Source organism: Chamaea fasciata, unplaced genomic scaffold, assembly GCF_029207755.1.
Source record: "Chamaea fasciata isolate MVZ Bird 193981 ecotype frontalis unplaced genomic scaffold, bChaFas1.0.hap1 SCAF_9, whole genome shotgun sequence".
NCBI classification, from domain to species: domain Eukaryota; kingdom Metazoa; phylum Chordata; class Aves; order Passeriformes; family Sylviidae; genus Chamaea; species Chamaea fasciata.
Window position 1 is genome coordinate 17,791,249 of NW_027094094.1, and position 21,863 is coordinate 17,813,111.

The window sequence follows — 21,863 nt, forward strand, 5'->3', positions numbered from 1 at the left end:
AAGGGTAAACCTAAAGTGTGGTGTGTACACGTGATGAGACTTCCACACTGTATTTATCAGCTAAGCCCAGGCAGTACAGAAGCCAGTCTGCTTCTATAGCAACCATATGTCTGTATGTGTGCATGCACACACACAGCCCTTCAACAGATGATACTACTGAACAGATTATTTCCTAGGAGAACAGGTAACTTGCCTCCTAATAGCAAAAAAGCACAATGAGAGTCAAGGCATGTTTGTTCTTTAATCCTGTCCCTGAGAATGGCTTCTGTGACACTGGGATAATTCATTCTACATCTTGACGACTCAGTTTCCACCCTGTTACAGCAGAAACATTAGGTTTTACCTATGAGGTGAAAGGTGAAGGTCAGACTTTGGCATTATGGGGAGTAGCAGGGGAGTCTCTTCTTGCCATCACTTGTTCTTACTCACTGTTTCCCTATTTCTATTTAATATGTGGAAGTCCTACAGGTGTATGTAACTTAGGGCTTTATTACACACTACTATCTAAATGCATTTGTCCAACAGCCTCATGTACTGGCATTTTCTGATTACACTTGAATCACGGTTTTTATTTAAGAAAAATTTGCCCTTCTAATCCTTTAGCTGATGAAAGACTTTTGTAAACATCAGTATATGCTTAGAGGTCAAAGTACAGAAAAAAATAAGCGTCTCTCTCCCGATCCATAAAAAACAACACTTTTCCTAAAATGACTTAAGTTTAAATTTAAAGATGACAAGACTACTTCTGGAGTTTTTTAGTGCATGCAGTTCAAGCTGCTCTGCAGCAGAAAGCATAAAAAGAACACAGACACAAGCAAACTTTAATTCGACTAGCAAAGATGAGAGCAACAAGAAATGAATGGTCACATACTTCAGTAGAGTTAGCAACCTACACCCTCACTTAGAAGAAACATTTAAGTCAATCTTGCAGAGATTTTTAGGACATCCCTTGATTTTCTCTTCTTTACTTTTCATTTTAAATGACACTTCAGTCTTTTGAATTCAATCCATTTCTTTCTGAAATTATTATAAATAAATCTTGAATCAAAAAACTGGAAGGAAACGGACATATTTGAACCAAGAAATATGAAAATTATTTGTCTGTGTATTCAGCAAAGAAAAGAATGATCTGTTTCAATGGCTAGCACACATTTCAGGGGTTTTTCTGCAATCAAATGAAACTCCTCTTTAATCCATGTTAACACCATTCAACTCATTTAGCATCAGCTCTGTTATGTGAAAATAAAACTGCAACCAGCAGCTCTTGAAAGATGAGGCTTTGGTGCCAACAGCTTTAAACATGAAATTCCACTTGCTGAAATCCTATATCCAAGCTTAAGCCTGACCCAAAAACAATCTCTAGCTTGAAAGGCAAAAGTATATTTTAAAACAATATGCAGGAGAAATAACAGGCAACATTTTCATACAATGTGTAATTCAATGAAGGGACTTCACTCCCACAGAAGACCACTGAGCTTAAAAACACAGGAAAACTCTCTCTGAAGAGCTACCCACAAAAAATTTGTAAGTGATATCTCTTGTGTTTCAGATTTTAAGATGAAATGATATCAATCAAGAAAGAAACAATTTTGCTAGGATAGGTTTTCTACTGTGCACTGTGCTATCACACACTATCTCCTGCAGCAGCCTCTAATGAATTTTTAGAGGACAGACAGAGGGGCCTGTGAATCTGAGTCAGCCTAAAGACTTGCATTCATCATACAACATTTATATTCCAATTCTCAGCTAAACAGTTGTCTTCAACGAATGGGGAAATGATTCCCACATGTTTCAGAAAGTTCAGTGATTTGTATCACATAATATGAAATAGCTCTATATTTTATGTTTCCATGCAATTCTTATCTAACACTGGCCTGTTGAATTGTTTCTTTATGATCTGGTAAACAATCTGAAAATGATAAATGAGTTGTGTGTCAGATATGCATGTAAGAGGACATGAAAATTTCTTTGTTCAAAGTTAAAGAAACTTTTTTCAGCTTGCTACAGCATGCTGTAATTTAGCTTTGAGCCAGTTATTAAACAAGACAATAATATTATAATGGAAATTGTTTAATATACATCATTAATAGTAAAGTGCCTGCTTTCATTGAAGTAAAAAAATGTGTGCTATGAGCAGTTTTGAAATGAATATTTGATTCCAAAGTTCCCTTGTGCATTTAATGACATGCTAATTTACATTTTAATTACTTCCTAAGATATCAAAGCATTTGTTGACAGAAGAACATAATGTCAACTTCACGGTGCACTGTTGGTGGATAGTTAATGAACTTAATTAGATAATTAGTGATGTTAATTATCCTTCTATTATGAAGATAAACATGTTACACAAATGATGCTCTTTTCAAAGAAATATCATTAAATGTTTGCTTGCTTTAACTCAGTTAACTTGAAAAGCTGATAAAAGACCAACTGAGTGATTGGTAAGAAAAAAATTTAAGTAATGTTTCTGCCTTTGCAATTAGAAGTTAGGAGGTCTCAACCTCTCCATTCTGAAGAATGGGATTAAAAAGGGGATTAAAAAGACATTTTCTATTTCAAGTTATATGGGCCTTTGGCATAGAGGAATGCAATTAATCAACAAAAAGAGTAGAGGACAGACACGATCAGGCCTCCTGTAAAACTGAGAAGGCTCTGCACTTTTTGTAAAGAATAATAGCTATATCTGCAGTTCTGAGGCAATATGTCTTACAGGAGTTAGAAGAATGGTGCTTGTAACCTTGCTCAGGCACTCATCCTAAAGAGCCTCAGGACAGGGAACAGAGAACCTCTTACTGATTTAGAGTTGACTGAAATACAATTGCTACAGTGGTCCTTTGCTGCTTTTGTTGCTTTTTTATGATATGAAAAACAGTCACAGCCATTGTTAAGCAAAAATTAAATATCTATAACAGATTTTGACAGCAAAACTCTGAGGGAGGGGGAAAGGAGGAGAAAGAGCAAAAGATCAAAGGCTCACTTTGAAACAGGAAAGTCAGTGATTTGAAACCTTTGGCACTGTATTCAGTCTTAAAGACCTTCCTGCCAGCAAATATACCCAAGTCTGTCACCTGTAAGCATCAAAAAATCCAACTTTGTACACTGCTCCTCAAGCTCCTGTATGACTACTCAGACTTCCAAGAAAATACAATTACCAGAGCAGATCATTGCCATTCTACTACCAGAAATGTAATTACGCTCTCTTTTCTACATGATCACCCCTCCCAGAAAAAGCCACAAGCAAAGCATGAGATAGTAGAGTGTATTCAGAAATATGCAGAAAACATAGCTGCATTTGATGACTAATTCTCATACTTGCCACCAAATAGCAGGAAATTTGCTTTGGTGATGAAGGAGAACATGAGCAAAAGTCCAACGGAGACATGGGGTCTGATCCATTGCTGGAGTGAATAGTTTGAATTTTGCTGTTTGTTCCAGATTGAGGATTGGGTCTCAAAAGCACTCATCCTATCTTGTCACAGGGAAAAAATTAAGAGGAGTGTTTTGCTGCTTGTTTTTTGTTTGTTTTAATCTGCAGCAAATACTACTACTGCTTCAACTTTGTTTATTTTTCAGTTGATAAAGGAATCAAGTTAATTACCAAGTAAACAACTCATTTCTTCTTTCTACTTGGCACGCCTCTGAAATCCTGGGTGAATTTCTGCACTTCTCTTCTCAGTCACCTTTGCCCAGTTAGGAGCAAATATTTTTATTTTACTATGGGATTTAAATTCTTTATTCCTCACTATGTAGTTGATAGTGTTATTTTTCCTTTAACCTCCATGTTTCAACCAGGTGCCTATTGCTGTAGGACATAAGTCCATAACTGGCAGAAGTGAAGACAGAGGCCAGTAGTGAACACAGAAGTCACCTGACACAGAAAATGATACAAAATTACATTACAGGACTTTTTAAAGTGATTACCAAAGTCGTCAAAAATACAAGTTAAAAGTACAAATGCTATTTACTTTACAGGTGACTTTTTAAATGTAAGTAAGCATATGAAGGAAACAGGCTGTTGAATGGTAACTCAATATTTTCTTCCTCTTAGATTTCACCTCTCTAAAAAGTGCATCAAACTCTGAAAGACAGGCTGGAGGGAGAAAGGGTGAGAGGGAGAAAGGAGAACATTTGGAACTGTAGCTTCGGAACTGTAGCTTCATATCTCATTGAGAAGAACAATTTATCAGAGCTATGGAGCTGTCAGTACGTGACATGATAAGGAATAACATCAAGTGAGTAATGTTTCTTCCAAACCCAGCTCCTTTAATTACAAGCAGCTTCCTTGCAGAAGAGAGACAGAAGATGTAGAAACACCAATTTCATGCACTTGTGCCTGAATAATGTCTCCGTGCTGCCTTTTCCAGATGGCAACCTTTTCACTGGAGGAACTAATGATGTGGGCATATTTAGGGAAAAACCAATAACAGAGTCTTTAACCTTCAACAGCAAAAAGCATGTTGTACAAAATGTTCCTTGGGATACATTTACAAATATCAATTACATTGCTCACTGAGGTGTAATCAGCTGTAATAATCAAAATTAATTTAAAAAAATAATTAAACAGACCCTAGGGCAAATAGTCAACACTCTTGTAGTATGACATCACAGTATACATATGTACCTGGGAAGAGCTTGCTCACTCTGTAAGCAGCAAAGTGATTCTAAGGACTGAGAAGGCTTCTGTGGCACGCTGAAAAAAACCTTGCAGCTCAGTAAGGTACTATCAGACACGTGAGCTGGGTGTCACAGACTTCCTGGTCAACACACTGGAAGTGAACCAGGCATCATCGGGTATAAAGCTGCAATCTCCTATAGCTTGAGCTAGAATGTTAAGGCTTCCTAAAGTGAGGCTTATAACAGACTCATTGTCTCCTCAGGAGATAAAAAGGGAGTTTAATATGTTGAGCACCACAGTAACGCAAGCATGGTTTAAAGCTCTGAATATTCTGTCAATGCACTTCTTCCCTACCCTATAGCTAGTTACTCCACCCTTAGGACACTTGAAAAGTAACATCTATCTAGTACTTTTTATGTCTAGTTTTGACAATGCCAAGCAAAAACATGAAAATGACCCTCTCTTTCAGCAAAAGAAGAGCTTATGCATGGAAAAGATAATTCATATCTTCATTGCTGACAGTAGGAATTATGCATACCCTCCAAACCCATCCCTGGATTATATACCAAGGCTTGTTTCCCTATCTCTAGGGGCTAAATTAAAATTTGGACCTTTAATACTTCATATACAGTAGAAAATGTGAGCATAATACTATGATAACACCTGAGCCTTTCCACTAATTCAGTACCTGAAGAACAAGGTTTACAAAGGTGATGCAAGTCAACAGCAGCAACAGAGGTGGCATCTCCTCACCTTGCTCCACCCCAAGCAGAGGCCTGTAAGCACAAACATCTCTGGCCTGCTTAGGTTTATCAAGTGCCATAATTCAGCACTATGCAGAAAGCATGCATTATTAGACTATATGAACAGGCTGCCAAGAGAAGTTCTTCAGGTCACTGTTTCTTTGTGATTATTTCTAGCAGCCTAGAAAAGGAACCTCAGCTGCAATAGCTGTCTAGTTACAATGGAACATGTCAACCAACAGATACACTGAGAAGCCTCCCAAATCAAGAAAAACTCTCCAGAGATATATGAAAGGCAGGCCAGTGACAGACCCAGAAAAGACAAAGAGCAGAATTTACCTCTGATTTGCATGACATTTCCTTTGTGTTTCGGCCAGGTATGAACCTAATAGCTGAAGAGAGGCTTTCACTCCAGGAATTGTGCTTGCTCTGGGACAGGCTTGGCCCTGCTTTATTCTGGAGAAGCTTCTTTTCAGATGCTGCAAGGGAAAACAGACAAAAAGGCTTTTAAGACTTGAAGCTGAGCCTGTCAGAAAATTGAGGGGTTCTGTCCCCATTACACGACAAAACAACATGGCAGTGTGTCACTCCAGATGAATAATTTTGTATTTTTATAAGAATTGAATTAACACATACTTCTCAAGCTTTTATTTAAAAGCCTCACAGAGGTCTGCTGTAGATCAGTTTCATTACACAGACATGAACATTGAGTCACTGCAGCACTACACATGTTGCAATGCCCTTCTTTCAACCATATATCCTCCCTTTTAAATCTTCCTAGGTGTTACAATCATCTAAGGAGATTTCTCTTTCTTGCAGTAAAACATGAGCCCTGTGACACCACCACCAGGTGATTATAGAAGGGCTGGGTTATGACGGAAAGCAATCACCACCCTAAATGAGAGAAACTGAGAATCTGCTTTCTCAGCAGGCGAGGAAAGGTATAACCAAGGAACAGCAGCTTTCCACCAGGCACCCCATTTGCCACAAGGTTTTTGCTTACTACAAGTGTTCCATAAAAGAACAGAGACCTAGCAAGTGCTGCCAAGCTTTTGTCATGATTTCTTCCCATAAAGGAGTGATCTCTGTTATCTTCATGTCCCTTTCTTTGTCATTTCCTTTTACAGAAAGATCCATCTTGTAAGTGTCCTCCAGAGCCTGCCGCCTTTGAGAAACGAGCTGCTTCCAGATGATTTCTACTGTTCTCAGGATCTCCTGGCGGACTAAGAAACAAAAGTAACACCAAAAAATAGTTCTTCATTTATGTTTTCAAGTCAAGCAACAGGTAAAACAAAAACATCTTGTTTGGAAAACCACTGGTCCAGAGTAACTGCTGGAGTCAGTGGAATTGTTCCTTTTTAGTCCACTCCTATTAAATTCTAAGCTAAACTAGTTAATCTAATACAGAAAACAGCAGGACATTTCTTTTATGGGATTTCAACTCCTTGAAAGAAACAAGTAGGAGTGAGACAAGGTTTTAAATGGTTTCTGCTTTGGAAAACCATTTAATCAGAATTTTGATGATCTTATTATCATGCATAGAATGCTAAACCACATAAAGGACATTCCTTTATGTTGCCAAGCATCACTGGAGATGGAGGGGCAAAGGAAACCAAGTTGAGAAACAATTTGACACAGCAGGAATACACCTACAAGGAAGTGCTGAGTTCTTTTTCTCTGTTTCCCTGAAAACCAGACTGATTTGGTTGCATCTTAACCAAGCCAATATATATTAAAAAGAAAGAAACTAAAATAAAACCACTGCTGCAGGGTTAAACTGACCACGCTGAATCCAACCAAATTTTTTTCTGTGTTTCTCTGAAATGATCAAATATATCTTTCTGTATATAACAGACAAGCCCTGTATGGGCCTTGAAAAAAGAAATAGAGCTACAAACAATATATATATTTGGCCCCTTATACTGGCCATAACATGGAGGAGAGATCTCCAAACTGATACACAGTACTCCTGAGGAAGCTGGGTGTGACTTTTGAATAAAAACACTTGATGCAAACACAAGCTATTTTTTAGCACAACTTTCCTTTCTCTGTGCAGTGCCTGCAGTGCCTGTACACTAAAGAGGGAATAAGTGGCACTTGCACAAGCTGCTCTGATAAATGCTTAAGACAGGTATTTTCTTTCTTTCTAAGTCACATGCAACAAGTACCATAAATTACCATCATCTGGAGTAGGCAGGCTGCCCTTTTCCTCTTCATTGGGTGCAAGGAAAATTTGGTGATAAGAAGCCAGCTTTGGTTTTGCATCTACCCCAAAACCTTCTGAACAGCTGTGACAAAGGGAAAGAAAAAAAAAAAAAAAGGAGGGCAGGTGAGGAAACCAGATTTAAACTGAGGACAGTGAAAGAGCTACAGATGTTTTTGCACATCCAGTCCTGCCTGATTCATTTAGTAGACGAGTATTTTCAGGTTTGAGAGCTTATACCAGTCATGTAATACCATGGAATTTTCGGTAAGCGGGAACTTAACAACTGCCAGTCTGGTTTTCAAAGTCAAGGACCAGTCATCATGACCCTGTAGATCACTCTCTCGAATGTGCCTTATTCCTGCACTTTACGGCACTTGTATCTACAACTCACCCCAAACAGACAGAACACAGGGCTGTCCTGATGTAGCCAGTCTGCATCCAGCTTTCTTGCACCTCCCTTGGGCATCTTTGTCTCTACTCTGAATTCCTTTTTTAGAGCTATCTGCCACTATGTGGAAAGCAGTGTCTTGCTGTACCCTACACTAGAACTGCTTAGTCTGAGCTTTTGTATCAATGATTCGTTTCAGTTCTGTTATATCAACATCTGTAAGAACAGCAGTGTATGGATGTTCTAGCCCTACGCAATGGCAAAGGGCAAAACTCCCAATGTCAGAACAACTAAATTGTTGCAGCTCAGATCCAAGGAACCATAACACAAAGATCACAAGATCCATTCACACTTCTATATGTGTTTTAAATGTACCCACACGCAAATGACTGCTGGATCAGAAAAAACATCTCACTAAATTACCCCATGCAGATGTCTCGGAGAATGGCCGCCTACATGATTGTGGAGTGATTGTAGCCTACATCCCAGGAAGATTTCCAGATGCTCATTTTCCTGATGGGCTTGTGAGCCAGCTCCACTGAAATCAGTTCAAGCCTGTTAACTGCAGATATTACTCTGAAGTGAGTAGGCTGCTGGAAATGCTGGATCCAGCTCAATCTTAGCTTCTAGTGATTCACCAGACTGGATATTGCCTATGTTATGTGATATCTTCCCCTCTGCACCCACTTCCTCAGGTACAGCACAGAGATACAAAGAAACATAATAAGATGAACATTTGTACCTGCCCGAATTCAGCTGGCAAAGGCAGTACATCAGGCAGATGACAAAATTACTATTTGAGTTGTAAGTTGCAAAAAAAATGTCCCACTGCTCTTGCAGAACGAAGAGAGTATTCAGGACATTAAACTGTTCCGGCAGTGATTGTTGTGGTCTGGATAGGCAGTATAGGATGGCTCTGTTTAAGCAGCTGTACAGGGCACTGAGAAAAACTTCCTTTTGAGAAACAGAACTTTCTAAGACCTGTGAAAACACAAAACAGCAGAGTACTTGGCTTGCTCAGAGAACTTACTCCCCAAGGATGCGCTCCTCCCATTTCATTTAAGCTGTTGGAAACTTATTTCAGCAAAATTCCCCTGAGCTACCTGTTACATAAAAATTCTATTTTTCTGTATTTCTGCTGAAGTCTCCAGAACTGTGGAAGAGATTAACTCATCCCAGTTCAGCAGTGTGTACATTGCCAACAGACAGTGTCACAAAAGAGTTAACTGTCCTTTCTTTACGCTGCACCATCTATCTCTAATTATAATTTACAGCTGTTTTGCTCTCATGCAAAAAACCTGGAATAACAACAATCACCAAATGGATTACAGCCATCTTCTTCAGAATTGCAGTATCACAACCTCAGTGTAAAAAACCAGCATGTTACAGCATGTTGATAAAAGTTGGGGAGAAAAAAAGTGACTCACCCACATAATCTGTTTGGCAATGAAGATCAGGATTTGCTTGGGATCAGCAGCGAACATTCTGCTGTTCAGCTTCTCAACCAGCTTTTGAGCAAAATAAGCAATATTCATCAGGGGTAGGGGTGCAGCTGATTCTGAAGTACCATGAGGATCACTGCTCCCTGGAGAGGATATAAAAGGGTTGATTATTCCAAAACAAGAAGAAGAAAAATTGAAATGTGAGATTACCGGAGCTGAGAAGAAACAGTCTCATGCCATAATATCTCAGAGCTGGGACATGTCTAAGATGACTCTAGGTATAGCAGAAACACCTTACTTAGACTGGAAATGACAGCTCCATCTTAAGGATGGAACCAATCTCTCTAAAATGCTGTAATGAAGAACTGGTTTAACTAACGACTCAGACAGGAGAGTTGCAGCAACCAAGTTAATGGGGCTGTTTCCAGAGGCATTCAAGGATAAACCCAGGTTTCTTTCTATATAATCCCTTTGTAATATTCAGAATCTCTTCTCAAAAAGAAAAAAAAGGAAGAGCCTCCCCAGAAAAATTATAAAATTATAATAATTTATGCAAACTGGCTTACAGCAAGATTGAATGGACAGTAGAGCCTGCTGAGCTGGACTGTCCTTTTAGCTATTGTTTCCAAACCTTTCCAACAATTACACCTACATGCTAAATATCAGTTAGCATGATATTTAAAGAATAGTTAAACAGATTCTCACCACTCACCTCTTGGTCTTTTCTTCCCCTCGCCTTGGCTGGTAACCTGAAAGACATCCATAGCAGACAGCAGAACTTTTGTCTGAAAAAGTCTTTTCTGCTCACTGGTGGCATCTTCTGGAGAAACCTATACAGAGATGGCATACACATTAGTTCAGCAGGAAAACAGGAAATCTGACTCCACTTCACTTTCAGCAAGAGTGCATATGTTGACAGCTACTGGACAACAGATGAGATTGCAAAACTTCATTGCCAGCTGGAAAACCAGGAAATCTTACACAGGACTACACCATCTAGCTGATAGCCAGCACAGTCACCCTCTGCACACTGAACAGAAACAAGGTTTTGCAAAGGGCCAGAATTTGGCTCACAGGTGGTTCCCAAGAGGTCTTGTGCTCAGGGGCACTGAACTCCATCAACAAGCTGAGGATTGAGATAGTCAGAAATCCAAACTCCATTTTAACTGTACCAAACCTTGGGATAGTATATATAAACCTTTAGGGATCTGTTCCTCCTCAAGAGGATTTAACTCTTCCCAATTGCAGTCAAGCTTATGTTCATACTGTTCATATTACTAAGCTAAGTCTGCATAGGAACTCACATCTGGGACACCTGGACTACTTACAATTTGGATCTGGAGCCTAAAATTTTCACTTTCCCCTTTTTTCAGACTACTCTGATTCTCTAGAGTGCCTTGAGTGGTTGAAATTTATTATCCAGACTCAGCTGCTACAGCTTATATTAATCTGTACTTAAAGACATACAGTTTTGTTGTTTATTTGAGAACTGAGATTTTTATTATCTCAAAAAATCAGTACACAGATTGGTCCATGTGAAATTTTCTGTTCTCAACAAATTTCAAGGGGTGCCCTAATGACAAGCAGGTATCACTAAGGAAAATGGATTTTTTTTTCCATGCCCTTCTTCAATATTAAACATTGCCTGAAAAATGCCTTTTCTTTTCCAGGGACAGCATTTTATTAGTTCACATTAATGGAGAGGAATTAGAGAAGTCCTTTTTCCTTTTGTCACTGTTAGCACTTTTTTTACTAGGTCACTAGTAGGATATGTCCTGTTCTTCCAGCCCCAGTGCAAAGTAGAACAGCAAAGCCTGCTGTTAAGAGAAACCTCAAGAAGCAGCTCAAGGGGATGTCCTTGTTTGGTTGCTGGGATGTTGAGAAGACTGTCCATGAGGAGGACTCGCACAAAATCCCACACTTGTTTCTTGGCAGGGTGTGGTAGGAGTGGGAGGGAAGAGGGATCAGCACAGCCTTTCCCTTCGGCAATGGCCGGACCATCAGGAGTCAAAAGGCCTTCAGACCCACCCTGTGAAAGCAAATAGCAATACATTTTCACGCAGTCTACTGTAAATTGATTTTTTTTTTTCTCACAGTGATCCATCTCTGGTCTGAAGGGCTTATGCTGGCTCCTACACACATACCTTGGGTGGTCCTGAATGAAAAGCAACCATAGCCAAAGTTTTCAAGAAGTCAGGACAGTGCCACACAGGGTCCTGTGTATAACTGTGGTAGATCAAGCACAGAAACTCGATAACATTCCCTGGATAGGCAATTGCCCAGGAGGTTTCTGCATCTGCAATAGGCTGAACAGATAAATATGCATCTGGTCAAGGCAGCATTCCTCTCATGTAAGAGCTTATCTTTGTTCCTCTTTAGGTATTTTGTTTGTTAGCTTTGTTCCAAAGCTAGCCAAGCTTGACACAGCCACAAAAGTCAGACAAGGCACCAGTAGCCAACCCTCACCTTGCAGACTGAAAACACATGCAACCAGAAAGGTGACATATCATCAAGAATGTAAAAACTGAGTGCTGTTGTGGGCTACATCTGCCTCTGGTCTCTCTTAAACATGATCCCATCACATCCTGTACTGCATAACCCGGGCAGTAGTTGTTCTGTTCCTTGGAAGTCCCTGCGCACTGACATGTTCAGGGGATTACAGGTGGGGGCTGCCACCATCTGTCACACCTGGGCTCTTTATTCAGCCATTCACACTGCACTGTCCTTCCAACAAAACACTTACCTTGTCCACGGTGAATCTAACCATTTCCAGCAGTAACACAGCTGCCTCTGCACACAACCCAAATTTGAGGACATTCTCTGTGAGGTGGTGCTGCAAGATCCACTGCAACATAGACTCAAGATCTTTCTACACAGGAGGAAATATATTTCATTAAGAGATGGGAATTATGTATGATAGATCAGGAACAATGCCTGCTCTCTCTACATCAGAACAAAACCAACATGTCTACCTCCAGCAGCTCCTTCCTCTCCTCTTAATTTTGTAACATCTAACATCTGCATGAACAAGGTTGCTCTGAACATAAATTTTCTTAAATGAAAGTTAACTAACTTATTTTAAAAAATATTAATATTTTTTATTATTACAAAACCCAAGTAGGGTTAACTTGCCTGAGAATACTCTCATGGAAAAAAGTATAAAATGTCAAAATAGTAATGCAATAGCAACTTCAGCTGCTTGTCTGCTAGGTTTTTTTTTCATACCTTGGCTGCTTCAGGTGGTTCAGACTGTGGAGTTGCCAGAAAGAGCTCTGCCACAACCAAATAGATCTCAGGGATGTGAACATGATCAGTCAGACATCTTTGCAATACAGAAAATCCAAAAACCAAGAAGTAGCCATTGTCAGGCACTGGAGGATGACTTTTTAAACTATCTTTAAAGGAAAAGAAAAGGAAAGTGTCTAAAAGTACATATCATATCAGCATAAGGATTACTGACACAACTTTAACCTCATCTCTCTCTGTCCCAGAACACTCAGTAGTCTGCTAGGCTGCAGTATCAGCAGCTAGACTAACAAAACAATTTTTTCTCACTATCGCGTTTGTTAAAGGGCTTTCTCCCTGAATTGTTTTTCTTCCTTTCTCCTCCTTTTCTCAGAACCCTAGGTCTAATTATCAAAAAGCAAGCTGAACAAATCTTTAAGAAACAAAAGGTTTCAGAGCACAAGTTGACATCTGAACACCGTACAGGCTTATCAAGTAGCCTGGTTTTGTGCAACACAAAAAGGCCCATCTCCCTGCAGATGCTAATCAGAATTGCTGATTACCTGCAAGGGAGAAGTAATACTTTCCACTTTTCAGCACAGAAATGCTGAAGTACCAGGACCAAGTATGAAGTACCAAGTTTGCCCTAGAAAGTAATTTAAACTCTTGGTCTACTCAGGTCAGTGGGAATTCTCCTATCATGCACACAGTGATCTTCTATCACTGAACTGGATCAAGGCAGTGTTTTGGAAACCTTAAACCAGCACATACCCATTAGAATATTCAACCCTGTGGAGCTGTTTTCCAGCCAACGCCCAGCCACCATCCCCTCCTTGAATTTGTTCAGCAGTGAACGATTGTGGAGGAAGCACAGAAGCAGTTTGATTCCCAGGACAACTGTGCTGAAGTGCAGGTAACTCTGTGTGAACAGCAGAAACCAGTCTGGCCCCAGTGCAAAAAATGTCTTCTCTTTTTCCCTAGGACAAACAGGTAAATGAAAACACATGGAAGGAAGCATGATGGAAGACAGAAAGAAGATATTATTTAAAATTATCTTGAAGTGATTTAGAAGCTCATGTTTCTCTAGAAAAAAATCTCATTAAAGGTGTACCACAAAGGAGAATCACAAAGATTTAACAACAGACTCATCCACACAGCCGAAGTCATTCAATTCCTGCTACATCTAACCTTGTATTACTGTCAGGGAAAACAGTTCATTAATATGAAGTCCTTTCTAAGAGTGTGTATCAATAACTGAGGCAAACTACATCACAGACTAGATCTTTCAAGCTATGAAATTCAAAATTCCGGTTTAAATTTTCAAGTCCAAGATGTGCTATCTAATGCAAATGCACAGTTAAAGCTCCCAGAACTATGAAATCTGCCTTTCAGTTATGGAAGGTAGAATTATAATAATGGCATTCTCATGGTTATGATAGAGGGGTGCAAGTAATCCTACATTAGATTGACTTGCTTTTCAGAGAGATGGGATTTCTTCTACCCTTTATATGGAGAAGACACATCAATATCTAAGTTCCCCTTTCACTGTATTTTCTGAAAACATGACACTTTTTCCAAAATGGATATCAGATGTGTGATCAGACCACACAGCTCTGTGAACGCCAGATAAATCACTGATAAAAAAGACTCTGACTCCAGTCTGCTCTTGCTTAGTATTTGTTGAAATTCAAATATTATCAGTGTGTTTAGTCCTGGTTAAGCACCAGGAAGATGAAAAATCTGGAAGACGGAGACACGTAACTTCATCAATGTTTCTACTTACTCAGAGGACAGGTGAAGTTTGTCTGAGCGCATTACATCTAACAACATCTTCAGGAGCTGGTTTCGAAGACAGATTGTCTTTCCAGATGCTTGGTTTAAGGCTACAAATATCAGAAAGTAACAGACAGTAATGAGGAGACAAAATATGTTCCATTGCTTTGATGAACAATTTTGTTTGCACCAAATTAGCCCTGTAGAAGTATTTATATCAGGGTTTTTTGCAGAGTAAAAAAGATGCAGACATCAAATTCTAGACATAAGGATTCCTGCTAACATAAGAAACAACCTGTGCTTACATTGCCAAAGTCCTCTCTTTAGAATTATTTAAAACTCATTCAGACTGCATGTTGAACAATATCTCACAGGAAGCAATCTCAGGCTAACTAGAGAGAGAAATGTACACAGGCAATCTGACTTGCATTGCTTAACTGAGATGTCTATATACAAACTGCAGGTACCACTCTTTCCTTAATATGATCTGTTGTTTAGAGGCGCAATAGCAATAAAGCCTCAGCTGAAAGATCACAGTGAAAGGACCAAATGATTGGACATTCCTCCACGTGAACCTGACAAATATCCAGATACTTTAAGAGTTGCAGAGCTCTGCGTTATTATTTGTTACAACTGTAAGCGTAGTAAAGTCTTCACAGAAAATCCAGGATGCCCTTTGAAATTTTATTCCTTGTAACAGCCCACTAGGTTACTCTGGGGGCAATTTCAATTTAATGTCCTTCCTCTCTGTGTATATCTGAAATCCAGCATTGTATATCCATTGTATATCCATCCAGCTGGACCATGGAGCCAAAGTACTGCTGGTTTATTAGCAGAGGGAGAAAAAAAGGGGTCACCTCAGTGCAGCCTGTCCCTTTCCATGTGAAGAAATTTGAATTTTGCCTCTTCCTGCCACAGGAGGCAGAAGCACTGATGTTGCATTTAGGGTTCACCAGGTCCTGGGGAAGGAGGGAAATACTGTAGCTACCTATCACAACACATACCCCAAAGGCAGCCCCTCACCTTCAGTGGGCCTCTCAGCCACACTATCCAGGTATATCTGATTTTCATCCACAGAAGAAGGTTTCAAGGTGTAAACAAGGAACAGTCCAATCCTTGCAGAGAAAGAGTGAAGCAATTGTGGTCAACAGAAAGATATTAATTTAATTACTTGGAGATTAAATGCAAAGCTGGATGCTGGTTAACAATGAATTAACAACCACCATTAGAAATTCTAGTCACTTCAGAAATAGGATGAACACTTCATAAATTAGGAAGTAAATTAAAAGGTCACAGAATGTGCTGTGTTGGAAGGCACCCACAAAGATCATCAAAGTCCAACTCCTGGTCCTCAGCAGGACACCCCAAGAGTCACACCTGTGCGAGAGTATTGTCCAAATACTTAATCTCTGCCAGCCTTGGTGCTGTCACCACTTCTCTGGGGAGTCTGTTCCAGTGCCTGACCATCCTCTGGGGGAAGAACCTTTTTCTAATATTCAGCCTAAATCTCCCCTGACAACTTCAGGCCATTCCCTCAGGTCCTGTCCCTGGTCAGCACAGAGCAAAGAGCAGTGTCTGCCCCTCCTCTTCCCCTCATAAGGAAGTTGTAACTGCAATGAGATCCCTGCCTCAGTCTCCTCTTCTCCAGGCTGAACAGACAAAGTGAACTCAGATACTCCTCATCTGGCTCTTCATCTTCCTGGCCCTTCTTTAGATGCTCTCTAATAGCTTAATATCTTTCTTATATTGTGATGACTGAAACTATCTACAAATCAAAGTAAAATATATTCTGCTATGGAAACATTTTCTCTATCCATTTTAAAGGTCTTTCACCAAGAGGAAGGGAATACTGAGTAAAGCACTCGGCTTATATGAAAGATTCTGAGCAGCCTGTGGCATTCCAATATCACTGTTATCACCACTTGGTTTCCAAGCATAGAGAGAAGAACAGAGAAACCTTAGCAAGTCCAATGTGAGGAGGACTGGCACCCTTTTTTCACCTGTAATTTGCTTTAACACATTACCTGGTTCTAAGGATAGAAAGATTAATGTAATATATACACATTTTGTGAATGGGCACAATCTCCTCCTGCCCACAAGAAGGATATTTCTTTAGGGACAGAACAACAGTTGTTCTGCAGGAATGGCCCACACAGAAATTCCCTCTAGAAGTCCAAATTTGGGAGCAGCAGAAACTCCAGCATCTCTCAGTGCTGCTGAGAGCCTGTTAAAGTCTCTGCTGTTCTGGAGCTAGAAGGACAGGGACTGTCTCTGTCCACTCTCTCAGCACTCATGGGCCTGACAACTAATCATATTACTATGGAATAACAAATCATGATTATTTAAGAAAAAATGCTCATTCACACTCCTTTCAACATGACAAATTTGATACACTAAATCCACGACTCTCACCTGTCTCACCACCTATGTGAAAAAAGAACAGACTAATCCCTACAAGCCCAGGGTAGGAATATACATACTGATAACATATATTCACAAAAGAGCTGGGAAACACCAAGATCATGTATTGGCTCACTCCACAGTTAACTATTAGAGGTGCTCATATTCTCCAACAGAGTAAAAGGCAGAGTTCTCAGATTTGACATGCAACTCTGTTTCTACATTTTATTAAAAACAGAGCTTTAGAAACAGAGCTTCCATCTGTGCAGTGCATTTCCCTGGGAGTTAGGCGGTTGTAGACAGCTCTATGTGGACATTCCTCAGTTGATAGGTTACAGGCTGATGCAATTAGGCTGGGAATATAAAATGAAGCAGTGCTTACATTCTGTGAAGAACAAACAAGAATTTAAATGCTATGCTTCATGAAATCCTGACTAACATAACTGATTGTAATTCAGGAACAAAAAGGATTGTTACTGCGACGAAAGCCAAACCAACAGGATTAGGTACACCATTTTTGGGGCCAAATTGTAAAACTGTAGTGATACTTTAGGGACAAGGCTTTAATGAAACCAAATATTGAGTACATATTTGAGTAATCCCAGTCATACCTACAGAACTGTCTGTGCTACCATTATAACGCTCATCACCAAATTCACCTTCACACAAATATAACGTTGGAGTGAATGAAAAAAGTTTTTCATCAGTTTTTCACCAGGGGAGCCTGTAGTTGCCAAAGCTCTGGTGCTCTACGCAAGACAAGGTGAGGGAAGCTCTACTGTCGAGGTCTCTCCAACACTAGCAGGAGTATAGCTCATCTGCAATTTGAGGAAAAGCCATAGATTTCAAAGGTTACCTGAGAACATCCCTTGTATTAAAGTATCCTTGCAAGAGATGGGACAGAATAGTGCAGGCCACAGTGATCTTGGAGCTGCTGATTTCAGGATCATTGAAAAGGAAAACAAGCTTGGGCACCATTTGCACCTGGTAGGCAATTGCAATGTTCTGACTTGCATCTCTGTAAAAAAAAAAGCACAGGGACTATTAAAATCTTCTACTGGAAATGACCCAATTTGCTGAGTTTTAGCTAAAAGGATTCTCAGGTTGCACTGACACTTCGCACTTTTGGTTTCTAATATTGTCTTTCTAACATTTCAAACACTGTCAGACAAACTGAACATGTGTCAGTGATGGAGACCTAAAGACTACTTCGTGTGTTCTACTCTTCTCTTCTGCCCTCTCCCCTAGAAACTGCTGCATTCCAACAAGTTCAAAGAAAACATTATTGCATTTTAAAACAGCGAGCTGGTAGCAAAAACTGCTATTCCTGTAAAACTTAACAAGGGGCACCAGACAGCTCTGCACAGGGCTTTCTGCAACCAAAAAGCAGGAATCTAGTTTCCTCAGCCCCTCTGCCATGCATTGTCTCTTTAGATACATTTAACACACTGATGATTAAGAATATTGATAAATGGGTTGTGTTTTGATTTTAAACACAACTTCAATAATATATTTTAAAAAATTATTTCACAGTCAATGCAAGCATTCAGATTTCCCCTCCACAGCAGATATTTAAACTTTTGCTGTACAGCAGTGGTTCCACGTGAACCAGGTAACCAGATATCTTTTCCCAGTCTGGCCCCAAAGTCATCTCAGGGGCTGATCAAATCACTAACTCCGGGCTTGAAAGAGCAATACAGGAATGATTCACTCCCAGAATCCACTGATTCCTACTGGGATTAGATCCTTCATATCCACCTCAGAGTTCCAGCTTTGGGTTACAGATGTGTTTGTCCCAAAGGTTTCTGATTCAAACACGTTTGTACCTGGAGGACTGAAAGATTTCCACAAGATGGGAAAGAAGAACAAGGTCAAGATTTTCTGGTGCTTTCATCCAAAGCTGAAAGACAAAGGAAAGCAGAGGTTTTACTGCTCTTCTGAGTTGTGAGAACAGTAGCTGCATCAGAGAAACAGTTAAAACTAGTTTAGGGAGGAGAACATGATAAACTTTCAGTGTTTCTGTAATGCAATCTGCAGGCACTGGGGAGTCCCTGCTAGTGCAGGGAACTGTAGCTCCAGTTCTAGCCCTGAGCAGACCCTCTTGGAGTGTTCCTGCAGACCTGGTGGGCTCACAGTGTGGTAATGCTCATCACACAACCCCATCCTAAATATTGGATCCAGGAGATGCTATGAACAAACCAAACCTTGTATTATACAGCCATTTTTAATACAGCCAAACCCTCAGTAACATGAACACTTTTACCTCGAAGTTGCAGAGAACATATTGGAACGCACTGTAATTCTTGATGACAGAAGACTCAAAGCCCAGTTCAGCTGTGCCCACTAGGGAGAACATTAACTGTAAAATCCTGTTGTTTAGTAGCTGAGTTTTCCTCTTCAATAGGTAGCTCAGCAACTGAAAAAAGAAGATGGAATAAGTATCTGTCAAGTATAAATCTGTATTTATAAAATAACATATAATACTTTTTAATTCAAGACCAACATTTAGTTTAGTCAGATGTAGCAGTCATGCATGTACACATTTTGCATAAGCATCATGAAGAAAATTAAGATTTTGGTCCAGACATAAAATTTCTTGCAGGAAGTGTGAGGATGAATTTTTTGAAGGAACTTGGCTGTGGAGTTGAACAGGAGGAAAATATGTGCCGTATTCTGTTGAATGTAATTTTAAAAAAGAAACAGACAAATATAACTGTAAATAACCACAGAAGGTGCTCCATGCTATTCTTCATGGATGTATTCTTAATTGCTTACAAATGGTGTTAATTTAAAAAATATTAATTTTTACCTCCCCAAATGAAAAACATCTGTGAAACATTGCCAGTTTCTGAACTGAGCCTACTTTTGATTATGCAACAATTTCCCCATACTGTGAGAAGAACGTTCAGAAAGCCGTTACATTTTGAACAGGTTGGGAAGAATAGAAATTAATTTGAAATTACGTATCAAGATACATTTATTACTTGGCTGTAAAAAAAAAGCTTCACTTCATTGCAATATGATGATCAGTCAAATGGAGAGAACACTATATAGCAAAAAATCAAAAGGCACAGCTCCTACACAATATAAAGATAGGCATTGACCCACAAGAAAGGACTGGGCAAGCAATGTCTAAGTAGGTTAAATATATTCATAAAACTGTGATCAATTTATGAACAATTTGCATGTTGGGAAAATGGAAATTTTATAATAAATCATTCATGAAATCCTAATGTTAAGGGTCTTGTTTGGAACCTTCTGTATTAAAGAGTCTTCTCTGTTCCTTCAGAGTTCTCTGCTTCGCCTACACAGCACAAAGTAAATTGAACTGAACTGAAATTTCATACTTGAGCCTCAATCCATCCAATATTACATATATAGAATTTATATACAAACAAAATCTTTAATCTGCATAGCTTTCAGGTTTAAAGATTAATTTGGGACAGACCTAATCAATGAAATTCAGGCAGCTCTTATTTATATCAGCACAATTCCTCATACACTGAGAAGACTGAGCCATAGGAATTCCCTACACTGTGCAGTCTGTAAAGAAGAATCTTAGGCTGTTTGAGCCTAGGGGAGGAAGAAAATCTACCTGAGAAGTGCTCTTTTGTGTGTGGGATCAAGTGTGTTGGTAAAAGGTGGAGTGGGTCAGTCACAAATCTGCTGCACTGGCTTATTAATTTTGTTAAATCATGTCTGACCAAGAGGCATCTGTCCTCACATTTCCTCCTGCAGATAAACTGTTACAGAGGTTCCCAGGGACCATAAACACAGGATATACAGCACTACCCTGCATCCCCCTCCTAACTTAGAAAGTTCCAACCACAAGTGGCTATAGCCAGGATATGTTTGGTTCATTCCCATTGATGGATTTGGGGATAAATATCTACAAGGGAAAGACTAAACCAGAATGAATGAACAAAAGTCTGTCTACCTGGTATCCGTGGATGTGCCTCATCAGTTTTCCACTCAGGGGGCTACTGTTGAGGATGGAGTTTAGGACTTTGACAGCTGCATACATGGTGTGGTCGTCACGGGCCATAGCTATGAGACCCAGGAGAATGGCAGGGCCTCCAATAAAGTTCAGGCTGGTAGCTGCTGGAGAGGACTGGAACACTCTTACCCCTAGGAAATTGCAGTGTTACTCTACCAGGAAGTTACACAGACTAAATCTGTAACTGGACAGAAAAAAGCCCCACTCCTAAAAGAGTATTAAACATTAAGACAAGTGCATTTACCATATTGGCCCACAGCAATTGACCCAATAGTCCGCAAGGAACCCGAGAGGTGTCCAGCAGTATTCTTAGCTAGGAATATTGGAGTTGAACTGTCCCGAGAATGAATCCCAATCTAAAACAAATAAAAGATATTTTAAGAAAAACTTTGGTAGTATTAGGGACATTAAAAGTAACAAATGCATGCTCTAATACTTAAGATTATTTTATTAATGTTAGACTATGAAAACCATTTTTTTTCATAAAAAGTTGATTGTAAGGACAAATATCCACCCACTAACAACATCCCACAATGCCACTACTTTCACATATCAATAGACCTGATATTAGCAAGAAGGATAGAATAGCATGTGAAACCTCCTTGTGAAGGCATTAAGAAAACACAGACTGAAACAAATTATCATAAAATCTGAAAATTATGGCTTCTTTTCCTGTTTCAAAAAATGCTTTTAACGTTGTGCTCACACTGTCCAATCTATTCCTCTCCATAGGTGAAAATTAACCTGTGAGTAGAACAAAGTTAAGGAATGGAAAAAGAAGTTAAAAAAATTAAAAAAAACAAAACACTGAAGGTACACAGGCAAGACAAAGTCAGAAACTTGGCCCTAGGAAACTGATTAGAAGCCAGAGAAAACTTGTTTAAGACAAGGGGAATTTGTGACCTCTTTGGCAATCAGCCGACCATCCACTTCATTGTAAGAGTTCTTTATATCTTGGACTGTAGTAAGAGATGAGCACACGGCATTGATTCCAAAAGAAATCTTATCTTGTGCCACCAGAGGTGCGATATTTTGACCACTGTACTGGTCCTCACCTAAAACAAAAAAGACTGT

General features: G+C 39.5%; 1 protein-coding gene across 1 annotated transcript in view; it reads right to left on the minus strand.

The window, feature by feature from the left end:
* The window catches only part of WDFY4 (WDFY family member 4), a 113,438-nt gene that overhangs the window by 56,054 nt on the left and 35,521 nt on the right, over window positions 1–21,863 (minus strand). Inside the window, exons 20-38 of the mRNA XM_066191271.1 lie at window positions 21,693–21,844; window positions 21,034–21,145; window positions 20,730–20,920; window positions 19,056–19,208; window positions 18,619–18,692; window positions 17,649–17,810; window positions 15,416–15,507; window positions 14,403–14,502; window positions 13,391–13,596; window positions 12,620–12,789; window positions 12,138–12,263; window positions 11,539–11,700; window positions 11,226–11,423; window positions 10,107–10,224; window positions 9,380–9,537; window positions 8,695–8,933; window positions 7,537–7,646; window positions 6,390–6,581; window positions 5,698–5,837 (exon numbers count right to left, since the gene is read on the minus strand). Of these exons, the coding sequence (XP_066047368.1) occupies window positions 5,698–5,837; window positions 6,390–6,581; window positions 7,537–7,646; window positions 8,695–8,933; window positions 9,380–9,537; window positions 10,107–10,224; window positions 11,226–11,423; window positions 11,539–11,700; window positions 12,138–12,263; window positions 12,620–12,789; window positions 13,391–13,596; window positions 14,403–14,502; window positions 15,416–15,507; window positions 17,649–17,810; window positions 18,619–18,692; window positions 19,056–19,208; window positions 20,730–20,920; window positions 21,034–21,145; window positions 21,693–21,844 (2,855 nt within the window). The remainder of the gene's footprint in view (window positions 1–5,697; window positions 5,838–6,389; window positions 6,582–7,536; window positions 7,647–8,694; window positions 8,934–9,379; window positions 9,538–10,106; window positions 10,225–11,225; window positions 11,424–11,538; window positions 11,701–12,137; window positions 12,264–12,619; window positions 12,790–13,390; window positions 13,597–14,402; window positions 14,503–15,415; window positions 15,508–17,648; window positions 17,811–18,618; window positions 18,693–19,055; window positions 19,209–20,729; window positions 20,921–21,033; window positions 21,146–21,692; window positions 21,845–21,863) is intronic.